The 13,432-nt window shown below is 40.3% G+C and overlaps 1 protein-coding gene across 2 annotated transcripts in view; it reads right to left on the bottom strand.

Moving 5' to 3' along the window:
- The window catches only part of akt3a (v-akt murine thymoma viral oncogene homolog 3a), a 417,879-nt gene extending 404,741 nt beyond the window's left edge, over positions 1-13,138 (bottom strand). For both annotated transcript variants that reach the window (XM_060831296.1, XM_060831297.1), the window contains exons 1-2: positions 12,789-13,138; positions 11,308-11,449 (exon numbers count right to left, since the gene is read on the bottom strand). In XM_060831296.1, coding sequence (XP_060687279.1) covers positions 11,308-11,353 — 46 coding nt within the window. In that variant the 5' untranslated portion in view covers positions 11,354-11,449; positions 12,789-13,138. The remainder of the gene's footprint in view (positions 1-11,307; positions 11,450-12,788) is intronic.
- Between the last annotated feature and the right edge of the window lie 294 nt (positions 13,139-13,432).

Here is a 13,432-nt window from a genome sequence, read left to right as displayed (position 1 = left end):
CTCCGACATTCCAGGGAAAACAGCCCCAGCCTGTTCAGCCTCTCCCTATAGCTCAAATCCTCCAACCCTGGCAACATCCGCATTAATCTTTTCTGAACCCTTTCAAGTTTCACATCTTTCCACCAGGTAGGGGACCAGAACTGCACTCAATATTGCAACAGTGGCCTAACCAATGTCCTGTACAGCTGCAACATGACCTCCCAACTCTAGCACTCAATAGTCTGACCAATAAAAGATAGCATACCAAACACGTTCTTCTCTATCCTATCTACCTGCGACTTCATTTTCAAGGAGCTATGAACCTGCACTTCAAGGTCTCTTTGTTCAGCAACACTCCCTAGGACCTTACCATTAAGTGTATAAGTCCTGCTAAGATTTGCTTTCCCAAAATGCAGCACCTCTCATTTATCTGAATTAAACTCCATCTGCCAGTTCTCGGCCTATTGGTGAAGATCCTGTTGTAATCTGGAGGTAACCTTCTTCACTGTCCACCATACCTCCAATTTTGGTGTCATCTGCAGACTTACCAACTGTACCTTTTATGTTCGCATCCAAATCATTTATGTAAATGACAAAAAGTAGAGGACCCAGCACCGATCCTTGTGGCACTCCACTGGTGACAGGCCTCCAGTCTGAAAAACAACCCTCCACCACCACACTCTGTCTTCTACCTTTGAGCCAGTTCTGTATCCAAATGGCTAGTTCTCCCTGTAATCCGTGAGATCTAACCTTGCTCACCAGTCTCCAATGGGGAACCTTGTTGAACCCCTTACTGAAGTCTATATAGATCACATCTACCGCTCTACCCTCATTAATCCTCTTTGTTAATCTTTAAACTCAATCAAGTTTGCGAAACATGATTTCCCACAATAATTGTATAAGCATTAACCTTGTATTTTGGTACAAACAACAATATCTCACATTTATCCAGATTGTCTTGACTATTCCCATTATCATGCTCCTCATGATATCATAAACTTCTATAAAGGTCATCCCTCTGCCTCAGATGTTTCAGTGAAAACAATCCCAGCTATTCAGGCTCTCCCTATAACTCAAATCTTCCAGTCCTCAAATCTTTTCTACAGCCTTCAAATTTAAACAATATCTTCCTATAGAAGGGTGACCAGATTACACACAGTATTCTAGAAGTGTCCTGTACAGGCACATAATGTTCCAACTCCGATACTCAATTTTCTGGCCAAAGGCAAGCATGCCAAATGCTTTTGTCACCATCCTGTCAACCTGCGATTTCACTTTCAAGCAACTTTGAACATGTACCCCTAGGTCTCTTTATTCAGCAACAGCCATAAGGGCCCTCCCATCAACTGTATAAGTACTGCTCTGGTTTGCCTTACCAAAAATACAACACCACACGTAAATATATAAATTAAACTCCATTTACCACTGCCCAGCCCTTTGGCTCACCTGATCAAGGTCCTGTTGTACTCTTAGAGAACCTTCTTCGCTGTCCACTGCACCACCTATTGCCAATCCAGATAAATGAGAGATATTATTTGTTGTACCAAAAGGCAAGGCCAGTGCTTATACAATTATCGTGGGAAATCATGTCTCACAAACTTGATCGAGTTTTTTGGAGAGGTAACAAACTTACTAGCCATACATCCAAATCATTTGTATACATGACAAAAATCAGCAGATCCAACACCAACTGTTATGACACTCTGCTGGTCATAGGCTTCCAGTCAAAAAGCAACCCTTTATCACTAACCTCTCTCTCCTACCATCAAGCCAATTTTGTATCTAAATTGGCTAACTTCCTCCACCCAATCCGATGTAATCTAATATTACTAAATGAATCCACCATGTAGAACCTTGTTGAAAACTTTGATGAAGTCTATATAGACATCTACTACTGCCTTCAATCTTCGTCACCTCTTCAAAAAAAACTGAAGTTTCACCAATCACAAATCCATGTTGATGAATCCTAATTAGTCCTTTCCAAATGCATGTAAATCTGTCCCTCAGAATCCCCTCCAACAACTTGCCCACCACTGAAGCAAGGCTCATCAGTCTATAGTTCCCAGTCTTTTCTTTTCCTTCCCTTTCTTAAATAATGGTATCACATCAGCCAACCTCCAGGCTTTTGGCACCTCACTCATGACTGTTGATGATACAAATATCTCAACAAGGGGCCCAGCATCTTCTTCCCTGACTTCCCACAAACCTCTGGGAAATAGCTGATGAGGTCCTACCAGTTTATCTACCTTCATGCGTTTTAAGATCTCCAGCAACTCTTCTGAACTATAAACTCTTTTCAGGACACCACTTTATTTCCCAAGCTCCCTAGATTCCATGTCCAACCCCACAGAAACAAATATTTCACGTTAGTGGTTAATTATCTCACCCAACTCCTGTGGCTCCACACAAGATAGCCATATCGATTTTTAAGGGGCTCTATTCTCTCCCGAATTACTATTTTGCTCTTAATGTATTTGTAGAATCTCTACTTTCTCCTAACACTTCTTGCCAAAGCTATGTGCCCTTTTTGCACTCCCAATTTCCCTCAAGTATAATTCTATCACCCTTATACTCCTCTAGCGATTCACTTGATCCCAGCTGTCTATACCTAACCCTTGCTTCCTCTCTGAGCGGAGTCTCAATCTCTCTCGCATTCTCATCCAGCATTCTCTACACCTGCCAATTTTACCCTTCACACCAACTAGAACATACCATCTCTGAAGTCTCATTTTTAAAGGGCTCCCACTTCTCATTACCAGCAAACAGCCTCCCCCAAATCAAATTTTTAAAGTTTTGCCAAGTACCTCCAAAATTGGCCTTACTCCCATTTACAACTTTAACTTTTAGATCAGTTTTATCCTTTTCCACAACTATTTAAAAAGTAATAGAATTATGATCATTTGTCCCAAAGTGCTCCCCCACCGATACCTCAGTCACTTGTCCTGCCTTATTTCCTAACAGAAGGTCAAGTACTGCTCCTTCTTTAGTAGGTACATCCACATATTCAATAAGTTAGTTTTCTTGTATACACTTGACAAATTCCTTCCCATTCAAGCCCTTAACATCATGACAGCCCCAGTGTGCCTGGAAAGTGAAAATCCCCTATGATTATAGCCCTGTTATTCTTATGGACATTGAAAATCTACTTACTTATTTACTTCTCAATTTTCTGCTGTGTGTGTGTATGGGGGTGCATGCGAAAGAGAGCACAATTTGGTGGTGGTGGTATAATTCAATACCAAAGTTAGCATCCCTTTCTTATTTCTCACTTCCACCCATATAACTTCACTGAACGCGCTCTCAGGAATATCCTCCCCAAGTGTAGGTCCCCTAACCAAAAATGTCACTCCCCATCCCCACCACCCCCCACCCCTCTTGCCTCCCTTCCTATTCCTCCTATAGCATCTATACCCAGGAGCATTAAGCTACCAGTTCTGTCCACCCGAGTCACATTTCTGTCATAGTTATGATATCCAATTCCCATACTCCCAACCATGCCCTAAGTTCACCCACCTTACCTGTAAGGCATTTTGCATTTAAGTAAATGCAGTTTAATTTACCTCATTCTCTGCCAAACTCTTGTCTGCCTTGACTATTTGACTTTGCTCCCTTTACCAACTGTACCAGCCTCCTCTTTTCTCACCATCTCTTTGGTTCTTCTTCTGCTGAACCCGACCCTGCCCCAAAGCCATACTTTCAATTTTTAATCAATCTTGAATGACCTCAGGAATTTGAAGCTACTCACTTTCTCCTGGTCTTCACACCTTTACTCAGCTTCTCTTTTCTAGGCTCTATGATGGTCAATATATTAGATCTTAGTCATTTTTGCCAAATACATAATCATGTTCTCATCACTTAGCTCATGTCAAAACAACATAAAAAGGAAAAGTAGCCATTCAGCTCCTGAGACTGCTCCACCATTCAACAGAGATGGCTGATCTGATAACTTCAAATCTACATTCTCACCTCCTTTGACAACCTCTCACTTTGACTATATTTCTTCACGTCACTTGCTCAGTCAGAGAACCCATAACAAATCACAAAAAAGGAAGAATTCCACCCAACCAATAATGGAGACAAGGACGTGCCGCTTCCAAGCAGAGATAAACAATTTGTAACACGAAGTCCAGTTATAAAACCATCCACTGATTCCAAATAGTTTACATAAATGGAAGTGATGCCCATGGTACAGTATTGCCTGAAACTGGCACACAGATCCATGCCCAAACCCTGTGAGGAGTGGGAAGAAATATTATCCAGTGTCCAGGGATGGCTAAAAGATGACCAAATTCATTGGTCATTCTAAATGTCAATTCCCTAATAGGTAGAGATTGTGAAGTAACCAACCTGATGATATAAATATGCTAACTTTTAATCCAGCAGTAATAAACTCAATATTGCATTTGGTTTTAAAAAAAAAGTTTATTACTGGAAACCCTGGAAAAAAAAGCAAGAGATTGCCAATGGATAAAATCCTAATTTCAGGCTATGTTAACCCTTATCTAAACCAGACTGGCTTTGTGAAGCTTGGGCAGCCTTAATGGATTAGGTGATGCTGGAGTCCAATTTAAAATCAGTTTTTTTTTGGTCCCTTTTAAAAGCCAATTAAAAAAGAAAGTTGGAGATGGAATTAAAAAATCCAGAAAATATAAACAAACCAGCAAGGCTCAAAAAGGTAAAGAGCAGTACAAAATTGCAAATAAAATGCAAAAAAAAAGGCCATGGCTTAAAAATCATCCCAGGCCATGGAAGCATATCAAACTTTTAATATCAAAGAACAAGATAATTTCAAAACAACCAGAGATAGATTAACAAAAGATGTTTCTATGTTGTATATCTCTAGGACTCTGGAAAAAAAAACTACAATGAAGTAGACGGCTTAACTTTAGTGAGGGAATGAAATCAAAGAGGTGCGCCCAAAATTTTAATTGGCTCATAAATGATAAAGTTCAAACACAGAGTTAGCTGCAAATCAAGGAATCACATCTAGCATCAATCTAGAGAAAAAAAATCAGCAGTTATGAAAGGATGATCAGATCAATTATGTTTAATTCACTCAGTTCTAGGTACAGTATATATTTAGGGAATCCAATTACAAGTCACAAGAATATTAGCATGAAACTAGACATTGCTGTAAACAGTTTTTATTTTGTATGAATACTTATTATGAGGATTCAGACTCCCTTTTGGTGGTTGCAGTAATGGTGGAGGTGTGTAATTCTTTTTCATCATATACCAAGTGCCAGTACAGTACCCAGCAATATTCACAGAGGATACCATGTAGTTGCCACATTTATTAGTACATACATGGTATTGTAACCTATTGGAATAAGGACTAAGTTACTATTTACATAACAGTGGAGAGAAAGTACAGATATCAGCATAAACTGAAACATCATTGCAGTGTTGTGTACAAAAATAATTTAGCAATGACTAGCTCATATTATTTTGATACTTCACATTACCTTCTAAACACAGGCAATGGAAATAGGATGTAGCGTTCAGACTTAGCTCTTTACAGCTAAGCAGATTAAGCAAACCCAAACATAAATTAAAACTACTTTATCAAAACTTGTGTTTTCTGTACGTAAGAAAACAATGTCATAAAAAGGTGTTTACAAGAGTTAGATTAGATTATCTACAGTATGGAAACAGGCCCTTTGGCCCAACAACTCCACACCGCCCCTCCAAAGAGAAACCCACCCAAAACCATTCTCCTACCCTATATTTACCTCTGACTAATGCACCTAACACTGGGCAGTTCAGCATGGCCAATTCACCTGACCTGCACATCTTTGGATTGTGGGGAGAAACCGGAGCACCCTGAGGAAACCCACGCAGACAGGTGGAAATTGAACCCAGAACCCTGGTGGTGGCGTGAGGCATCAGTGCTAACCACTGAGCCACTGTGCCACCCTAGAATTAAAACAAAGCTTCTTGCACCTGGTAAAGTACTGAGACTATGAAAAGATTGGGACCATCTCCTTAGACTAGAAATTGTTATGGAGAGACTGAATGAAATGTTTGAAATTCAAAAGGTACAGACAGTATTGCAAAATTATTTCCACTGATGAATGATCGAGATCCACAGGGAAATAGCTGTTTTCATTTATGCCAAAAGTTCTTACAATCTAAGTATGCTGCCTAAAAAGGAAGGCAAAAAGAAGATTCAGAAAGGAAGTTAATGTGCACTTGAAAAGGCGAAATAAAAAAAAAGCAGGGTTACAGAACAGAGTAAAAATTAGTCAGTTAAGCCATGCAATATAGTTCATAACCAAATACCAACTGAGAACGAGAAACTCCAAATATAATTAATACCTTAAGAGAAAACAGAAATTGTGGGAAAGGTTCAGCATGTCTGGCAGTGTCTGGGGAGAGAAATCAGAGTTAATGGCTCAGGTTCAGCGACCCTTTGTCAGAACTGATGGCAGCTAGGAAAAAGCTGATTTTTGACGCAGAAGATAGAGGGTAAGGAGTAAACAACAGATGGAGATAGAGTCCAGAAAGAGAGAGAGAAGACAACTGGACAGATAAAGGAATGGATAATAATCAGCCTGGGAGAATGAATAGCTGTTGGTGGACAATTCGTGACTAATGATGGGTGGTGTGCAACAGCAGACCTAGTGTGTAGGGGCTGGAGTTAAGATCATGGGAGAATGTGCCTCTAAACTTGAAATTTGCCTGATACTAAACTCGATATTGAGTTCAGAAGGCCGTACAGTTCCCAAACAGAAAATGAGGTGCTATTCTTCCAGCTTGCACTGAGCTGTACTGGAACTCAAGTAAGCCTGAGACAGACGCTGGCCAGGGGACAGAGTGGTGTGTTAAAGTGGCAGGCAATGGAAAGATCAGTCTTTTTGCAGACAGAACATAGGTGCTCACAAAGCGGTCACCCAGGCTATGCTTTGTTTACCCAATATAGAGGAGACCACATTGTGAGCAGCGAGTGCAGTAGACTAGATTGAGTGAACTGCATGTAAATGGCGGCTTCATCTGGAATACGTGTTTAGGCCAATGGAGCGGAGGAATAAACAGGCAGGCATTACACCTTCTATGGATCCAAGGAAAACGTGCATAAGGTTGTGGGAGGGGTATTGGGAGCGGACCAGGTTATCTCAGAGGGAGCTGTCCTTGCAGAAAGCTGACAGGATAGGGGAAGAGGAATGTGTGCCTGGTGGCGGCATCCCATTGGAGGTGATAGAAATGGCAACTAACGATTCTCTGGCTGTGGATGCTGATGGGACGATAGGTGAGGACAAGAACCCAATCGCTGTTGGGAGGGAAGAGAAGGGGGTGAGGGCTGAAGTGCATGTGATGGGTCAGACCTGGCAGAGGGTCCTGGTCAGCTACTGTGCTGGGAAATCCTTGGTTGAGGAAGAAGGTTAACATTTCAGAATCCCTTTTGGGAAAGCATACATGCTCGAGCATAGAGAAGTTGGTATCATCAAAACAGAGGCAACAGAGATGAAGGAACTGGGACAATGGAAGTGTCTTTACAGGAAGTAGGATGTAATATTTAAGTGTTGGGATGACTAATGAGAAAAGTGTGATCGAAATAGCAACTCATCTCAGCAGGTTCAAAGTACCAAACTGATGGAAGGGATTGTTGAATCTGATCAAACAGAACTTGCAAAAGAACAAACTGCTACTAACAGTTTGGGTTCCAACAAGGCCACTTATTTACAGACCACATCACAGATTTGATCAAAACATGGTCAGCAAGGTGAGGTGAAATCGGCTGCCTTTAACATCAAGGCAATATTTATCCAAGTATGGTATAAAGGAGCCGTAGCAAAACTGAAGTTGATGAGAATCAAGGAGGAAAACTCTGCTCTGGTTACGAGTTATAGCCAATACAAAAAGGTGGTGGTTGCAGTTGTTAGTCCAAAGATCGCATCACAGGAATGCCTTAAGGTAGTGTCGTAGACCTCAACAATCTTCAGTACTTTGATGCCTTACTCTCGATCGCAAGGTCAGAAGTGGGGATATCCCACAACAATGTTCATTTATGCTGTGGAGGTGCCAGTACGAGACTGGGGTGGACAAGGCCAGAAGCAACACCACACAAAGTTATAGCCCAACAGGATTATTTGAAATCTCACGCTTTTGGCGTACTGCTCTTTTGCCAGATGGAATGAAGAGAAGCGCACAGTCACATAAGTTATAAGCAGCGAAATCAAAAGATTGTACAAATGGGGAGTGGAATGTTGACAAGCTGAATAATAAGTCTCTACAGGTGATCAAAAACTCCAAAGCACCATTCATCACTCCTGAGATTCTGAAGCAAAACAAGTCCAGTCAGACAGACCTGGACAGGCTTATCAACCCAGTCTGGATCAAGTAACATTCGAATCATATTAATGCCAGTAGATGATCGTCTCCAACAAGGCAGAATTTAACATCGTCCCTTGACTGTCAATGGCACTATAATCGCTGAAACTTCCATCAACATTCTGAGGCTTACCATCGACTAGTGAGTTGTGAGAAGATTTGAGAAATCTAGCCACCAGGATACATGAACATCAACTATCCACAATAAGACATGCATGAATAAAAGAAATGGTGGCAAGTAAATCAGCACTTCAAAACCCACAATAAAGTGCTGTTAAAACAATGACAGGGACATTAAATGAGAGAAATGTTGACCTACAGTCAACATAGAATCTCAAAGAAGCTGCTCCTCAAAACATGATTGTCTCTCTCATGCTCAGTCTCAATTTCTTTGATCACATGGCTAGAATTCAGGGATTACGGGTTAGGATCAAGGACACCAGTGGAGGGGGGAAAATAGGTGGTGCAGACAAGCCAAGGAGATGGGTAACTCCAGTGAATTTTATTGTCTAGTTCTCAAATTCTTTAAAGACACCAAATGGAGGGCAGTTATCAGTGATCCAATCTATAGACAATCTCAAATCTATGGCTGTCCAGAGAATCAACAGTTGTGCTCGTAACTTTTTTGCCTGAATTATGTTTTTTCATATTTAAATTGACTGTAAAGCTTATTTAATTCAGCCTCTAACTCTCTGACAAGAGACTATAAGAAGCAATGAGTATTTGCAGCAAGGAATGAAAAATTGGATAAATATTTAGCAGGAAAAGAATTGCAAGGCTATATCCAAAAGTAGGTTGGAGTGGGAACCAATTTGATAATTGTTAAGAGTCAGTATACATATGACTGACTGAACAGACCCCTTCTGTGTTTCAACATTCTATTATTTCAGCCATCACAATTGTTTGTTTCTATATTTGTGTATAGATTTTCAACATCCACCAAAAAAACGTATAGCATTGGGAGTCACTGTTAGTGAATTAACCATCTCTATAAAGTGGAATGTGTCTTTAATGTAAACTAGGAAACTTCTGTGCTCAAGTTTTCTAATCTATACCTATTAAAACATCAAGAGGTGGTACATTAGTTTGGGAAACAAAACTAAATTCATTATCTGATTGTTAGCTTGGTGTGAAAATTAAATGTGTACATTTCCCCTTGTTGCACAGTCAAATCCTTGGAAGTGGGTATCCTGACACTTGTCAGTAATGACATTTAAAAGGCTAAAGATTTGTGGCTTATCCTGCACTAAGAAGTTAAAATATGGATAATTAAGTTAACAAACATTTATAGATTCCAAGTCAAATATTTAACAAAAACATGCACACAGCCTTTGGTATTTGTGCTGTTTTCTCTAAAGAACCACAAAACATAGTATTTTACAAATACATGTCATTCTGCTACAATGTGTTTCGTCAAAGCGAATTGGGGATGTTATTCGGATAATGCAAACTTTCTACTTAACAGGTATAGCAATTTTCTATTAGCCGTCATCTACAAAACAATTTCTATAGCAGTTTTCCATAGCAAGAAGTTGCAGAGGAACACAACTGTCGTGTTATAACAGAAAGACCTGTAGAGAAATTAATGTGCCTATGTGACTGCATCACCTGATAAAGAAGTCAATGAAAATGAAAAAGAAATCCCTGCAAACAAAAATAAAATGTGATCTTCAAGAAAATCTAAACAAGAGTTCAAGAAAAAAAATCCTTGTCTCACGAACAGCATATATTAGACTCCTACCTTCAGGTGTCAAAATCTATTAATCTTGTCCTAATCTAATTTTTTATGGGAAAATTAGGGTTTCTTTTTAATTTCTATAATAAATCAGCCCCAAATACCAAATGATTGGATTAAACCAAAAATAAGCACAAAATGCTTGATGTTATTTTACATTTAGAAGTATCAACCCAACATGAAAATTGTTCCATGGACCTGATCTTTTTCAACATAATTTTGAATATTTAAAAAGCATTTTAATTCAGTTGTTCATTATTTCCACAATATTAATGTTGCAGATTGAATGCCAGCATTAAATATTGTACACAGGCAAGAATGATGTCAACAGGAAAATGTTAGTTTTGTTTTACTGAAACTAACTTCAAAACACAAGTGCTCCTGGGTTTTAAGAGGTATCATTTCTGCTCACAAGTAGATAGACTATTTTCCCTCCTCAACAGACCAACCAGATTAACTAAATCAGATAGCAATAGGGTTTTGAAACAAAATAACAAAGCTAAGCACAATTTCCAAAAATGTAGTCAGAGCTTTACACGTCTTTAAAGTGAATGAATATCAATAGTTCTAAAAGTTAGTCTGTAAAAGCTTCGAGAGCAAAGTTTCGACCAAACCTACATCTATTGCCTTGTAATTGGCCTGTGCTTCTTCCAATCACATGCCTAATATGTAAAAACAATAGCTTTTTTTCGCCGAAACAGCAGGACTAGACGTTACAGTTAAACGCCACAGTATTAGACAAATGCACAACTTCTCCACAGGGAGGAAAGTCAGTTCAGTAAACAGGAAATTACTTTGTCATTTCCAAAGTTCCTAATCACTTAAACTATTTTTAAAATCGCACAAGCGAATAAACATAAGCCACTAAGGATCAACCGCAAACATTACCTTTAAAACAACTGAACAGAAAAATGGATGAAAGCCAAAACTAATACATAAACAGTTCTGTTTCCTATTTTGAGTGCTATGTAACAAATGCACAACTGAAGTAGGCGTGACTCAAAGAAACTTAAAAATCTACTACAAAATTACGTCGAATTGACATGTCAAACATCCCGAATCAAAAAGAAACGTTTACAAGTTAAGTATTTTACCGGTTACGTTAATAGTGAAAACACGCTGCCTTACACTGTTTCTTTACGCACAAAACTTCACTGATACATTCTCATCCCCGCCCAGTTTCATTCATCCATCCTCAAGATCTGGTTCCAGTCTTTAACTTGCTTACAATTTGGGAGAACATTTACTATAAGTAACCTTACCTCTTTTCTGCACCCATCCTTCCTTCACAATAGTTATATCACTCATATTAGCGGTCCCCCCCGAGGCTAGTTAGTCGTCTTCGGGACTGGCTCTGCCCTTCCCACCGCTCCCTCCTCAAGACAACTTCCACTCCGATAGCCACTGTTGCCAGGGAAAAACAATATCACAACTTGAACACGAAAATGACGCATTTAAATGATCACATTATTACAATCTCAGTCTTGTGATACTTCAATGGCATACTTTAAAGAAAATTTAACACTTGAGGACATCCGTTTTTACAAATTAGTGATTTCTAAATAGATCTAGCTTATCGGTTGATCCAATAAAAACTCAAAAACAAACATTAAAACATATTACTCAAATAGGTCGAATAAAATTTCTATACATAATTGGGAATGGTGTAAATAATCGGTCTCTGATGTTATTTTCGGCAATCTTGAGATTTTTTTGGTCAAGATTTGACTTTCTAGATCAAATATTGTTAACCCATTACCTGTTAGAGTCTTATTCATAAGAATATTCACATCACTCCATTCTAAATTCGTCAATACAGATTTATAGTTTTTTTGTTCAAAAAATGAAAGCAAGTGTTTATTCGTCATCTTTAATCCATGAATATTGATTTAAGTAGCATGAGAGAAACATTTGATAACATACGCTGTGTAGACGCAGTCTGTCTACGCCCTCCACCCAAGGCCATATACTTTCACAAGTTTAAAATATAAACCTTGAAAATAAAGCGAAATTAAAACAAATGCCCAGGAATAAATTCCCACAAAAATCCAAACGTTATTTTTTCTTCAAAATCACAAAACATTCGCCGAATCAGTCTGGTGTGTGTGTATGCTATTTTAAAAAAATCATAAAACGTGTTCGGTAAAAGTGTAAAACGCAGTCTGGTTGGATTATAAATAGTCGCCACTATATTCATTCCTGATCGGTTGTGAGAAAACAAGTCCTTGAAATACAAAAAAAAGCCCATCTCAGTAAAATTGCACGCAGGCCTTTACACCCACCAGCAACCCCCTCTTCTCCTTCCTGATAAATTCAACTCAGTCAAGGGGAGAAAAATAACAGTCGTCCAATATTACAAGGAAACATCCCCAAATAAGTTATTGTTGGTCCCCCGCCGGCGCAATTGTGGTGTAAAGTTGTTATTGGGATTAGTTGGCAGTAGTTTCGGTGATGGAGGAGGATGGTATAACTAGGCCAGAGTCAGTAACCCCTCCTCCTCCATCATCAGTATCATCATTCCCCCATCTCACCAAAAGGCAAAGTCTCCCACATTTCTGTATCCACGCACACCCCCAACCGCACCGTAAAGCATGCGCCACTCGACCCAAAGCTCAGAACGTACAGCCATGGAAAAAAGAGTAATAAAAATATGCACCGGCGGGGGAGTATAGGTGGCCGACTCCCCCCTTTGCCAAAATCCACCCAGTCCAATGTAGACCAAGCATCTCCATCCTCCCCTTACCTTTTGCACTCAGTGGCGGGCCGGCCGGCCGGCTTCACCCTTCTCCTGCCGGACCGACCCACACTCAACGGCTGTTCTTCGGGCGTATGGGTGAGATGATGGGGAGTGAAGGAGTGGGGTGGGGGTGGGGGCAACGCGGCTCGACTTCGTTTCCCCTCCCACCCAGCCGGTGTTTTAATGATTGAAAAATTATTGTTGTGATTTAAAAATATACAAAGGTGGATGGGTAGATAGATATTTAATTGCCACAGAATTCAAACTCCGGTTCCTTCTTGTTCTTGTTGACTTTGAGGGGAAAACTCCTGACGTCACCAACGACGCGTCTCGTGCTCTGTCCGTTACTGGAGTTTTTTCTCCACCAGCCCCCAAACCACCACCTCTTTCCCCTCCCCCCCTTCCCTTTCCACGCGCCCTGCGTCCTCAGGAGGAAATCTCGCGAGATCCACTGCGCCGCCCTCCCTTTCTCATGTCCTCCCACTACCAAGCCGACCCCAACTTTGTCCATGACCCTTTCCGCCACGTCCCTTTCCTCCAATCCATTCTCCACACCGTTGGCTCCGCCTCCACATTGCCCCGCCCTCCTCCAATAGCCTCCTTGCATCGCCCCCTGCCCGCCCCTCTAACCCTCCGCCGTCCCCTACCCC

The sequence above is a fragment of the Hemiscyllium ocellatum genome, chromosome 10 (assembly GCF_020745735.1).
Source record: "Hemiscyllium ocellatum isolate sHemOce1 chromosome 10, sHemOce1.pat.X.cur, whole genome shotgun sequence".
In the NCBI taxonomy this organism is placed as follows: Eukaryota; Metazoa; Chordata; class Chondrichthyes; order Orectolobiformes; family Hemiscylliidae; genus Hemiscyllium; species Hemiscyllium ocellatum.
This window is presented reverse-complemented; position numbering and strand designations above follow the sequence as displayed.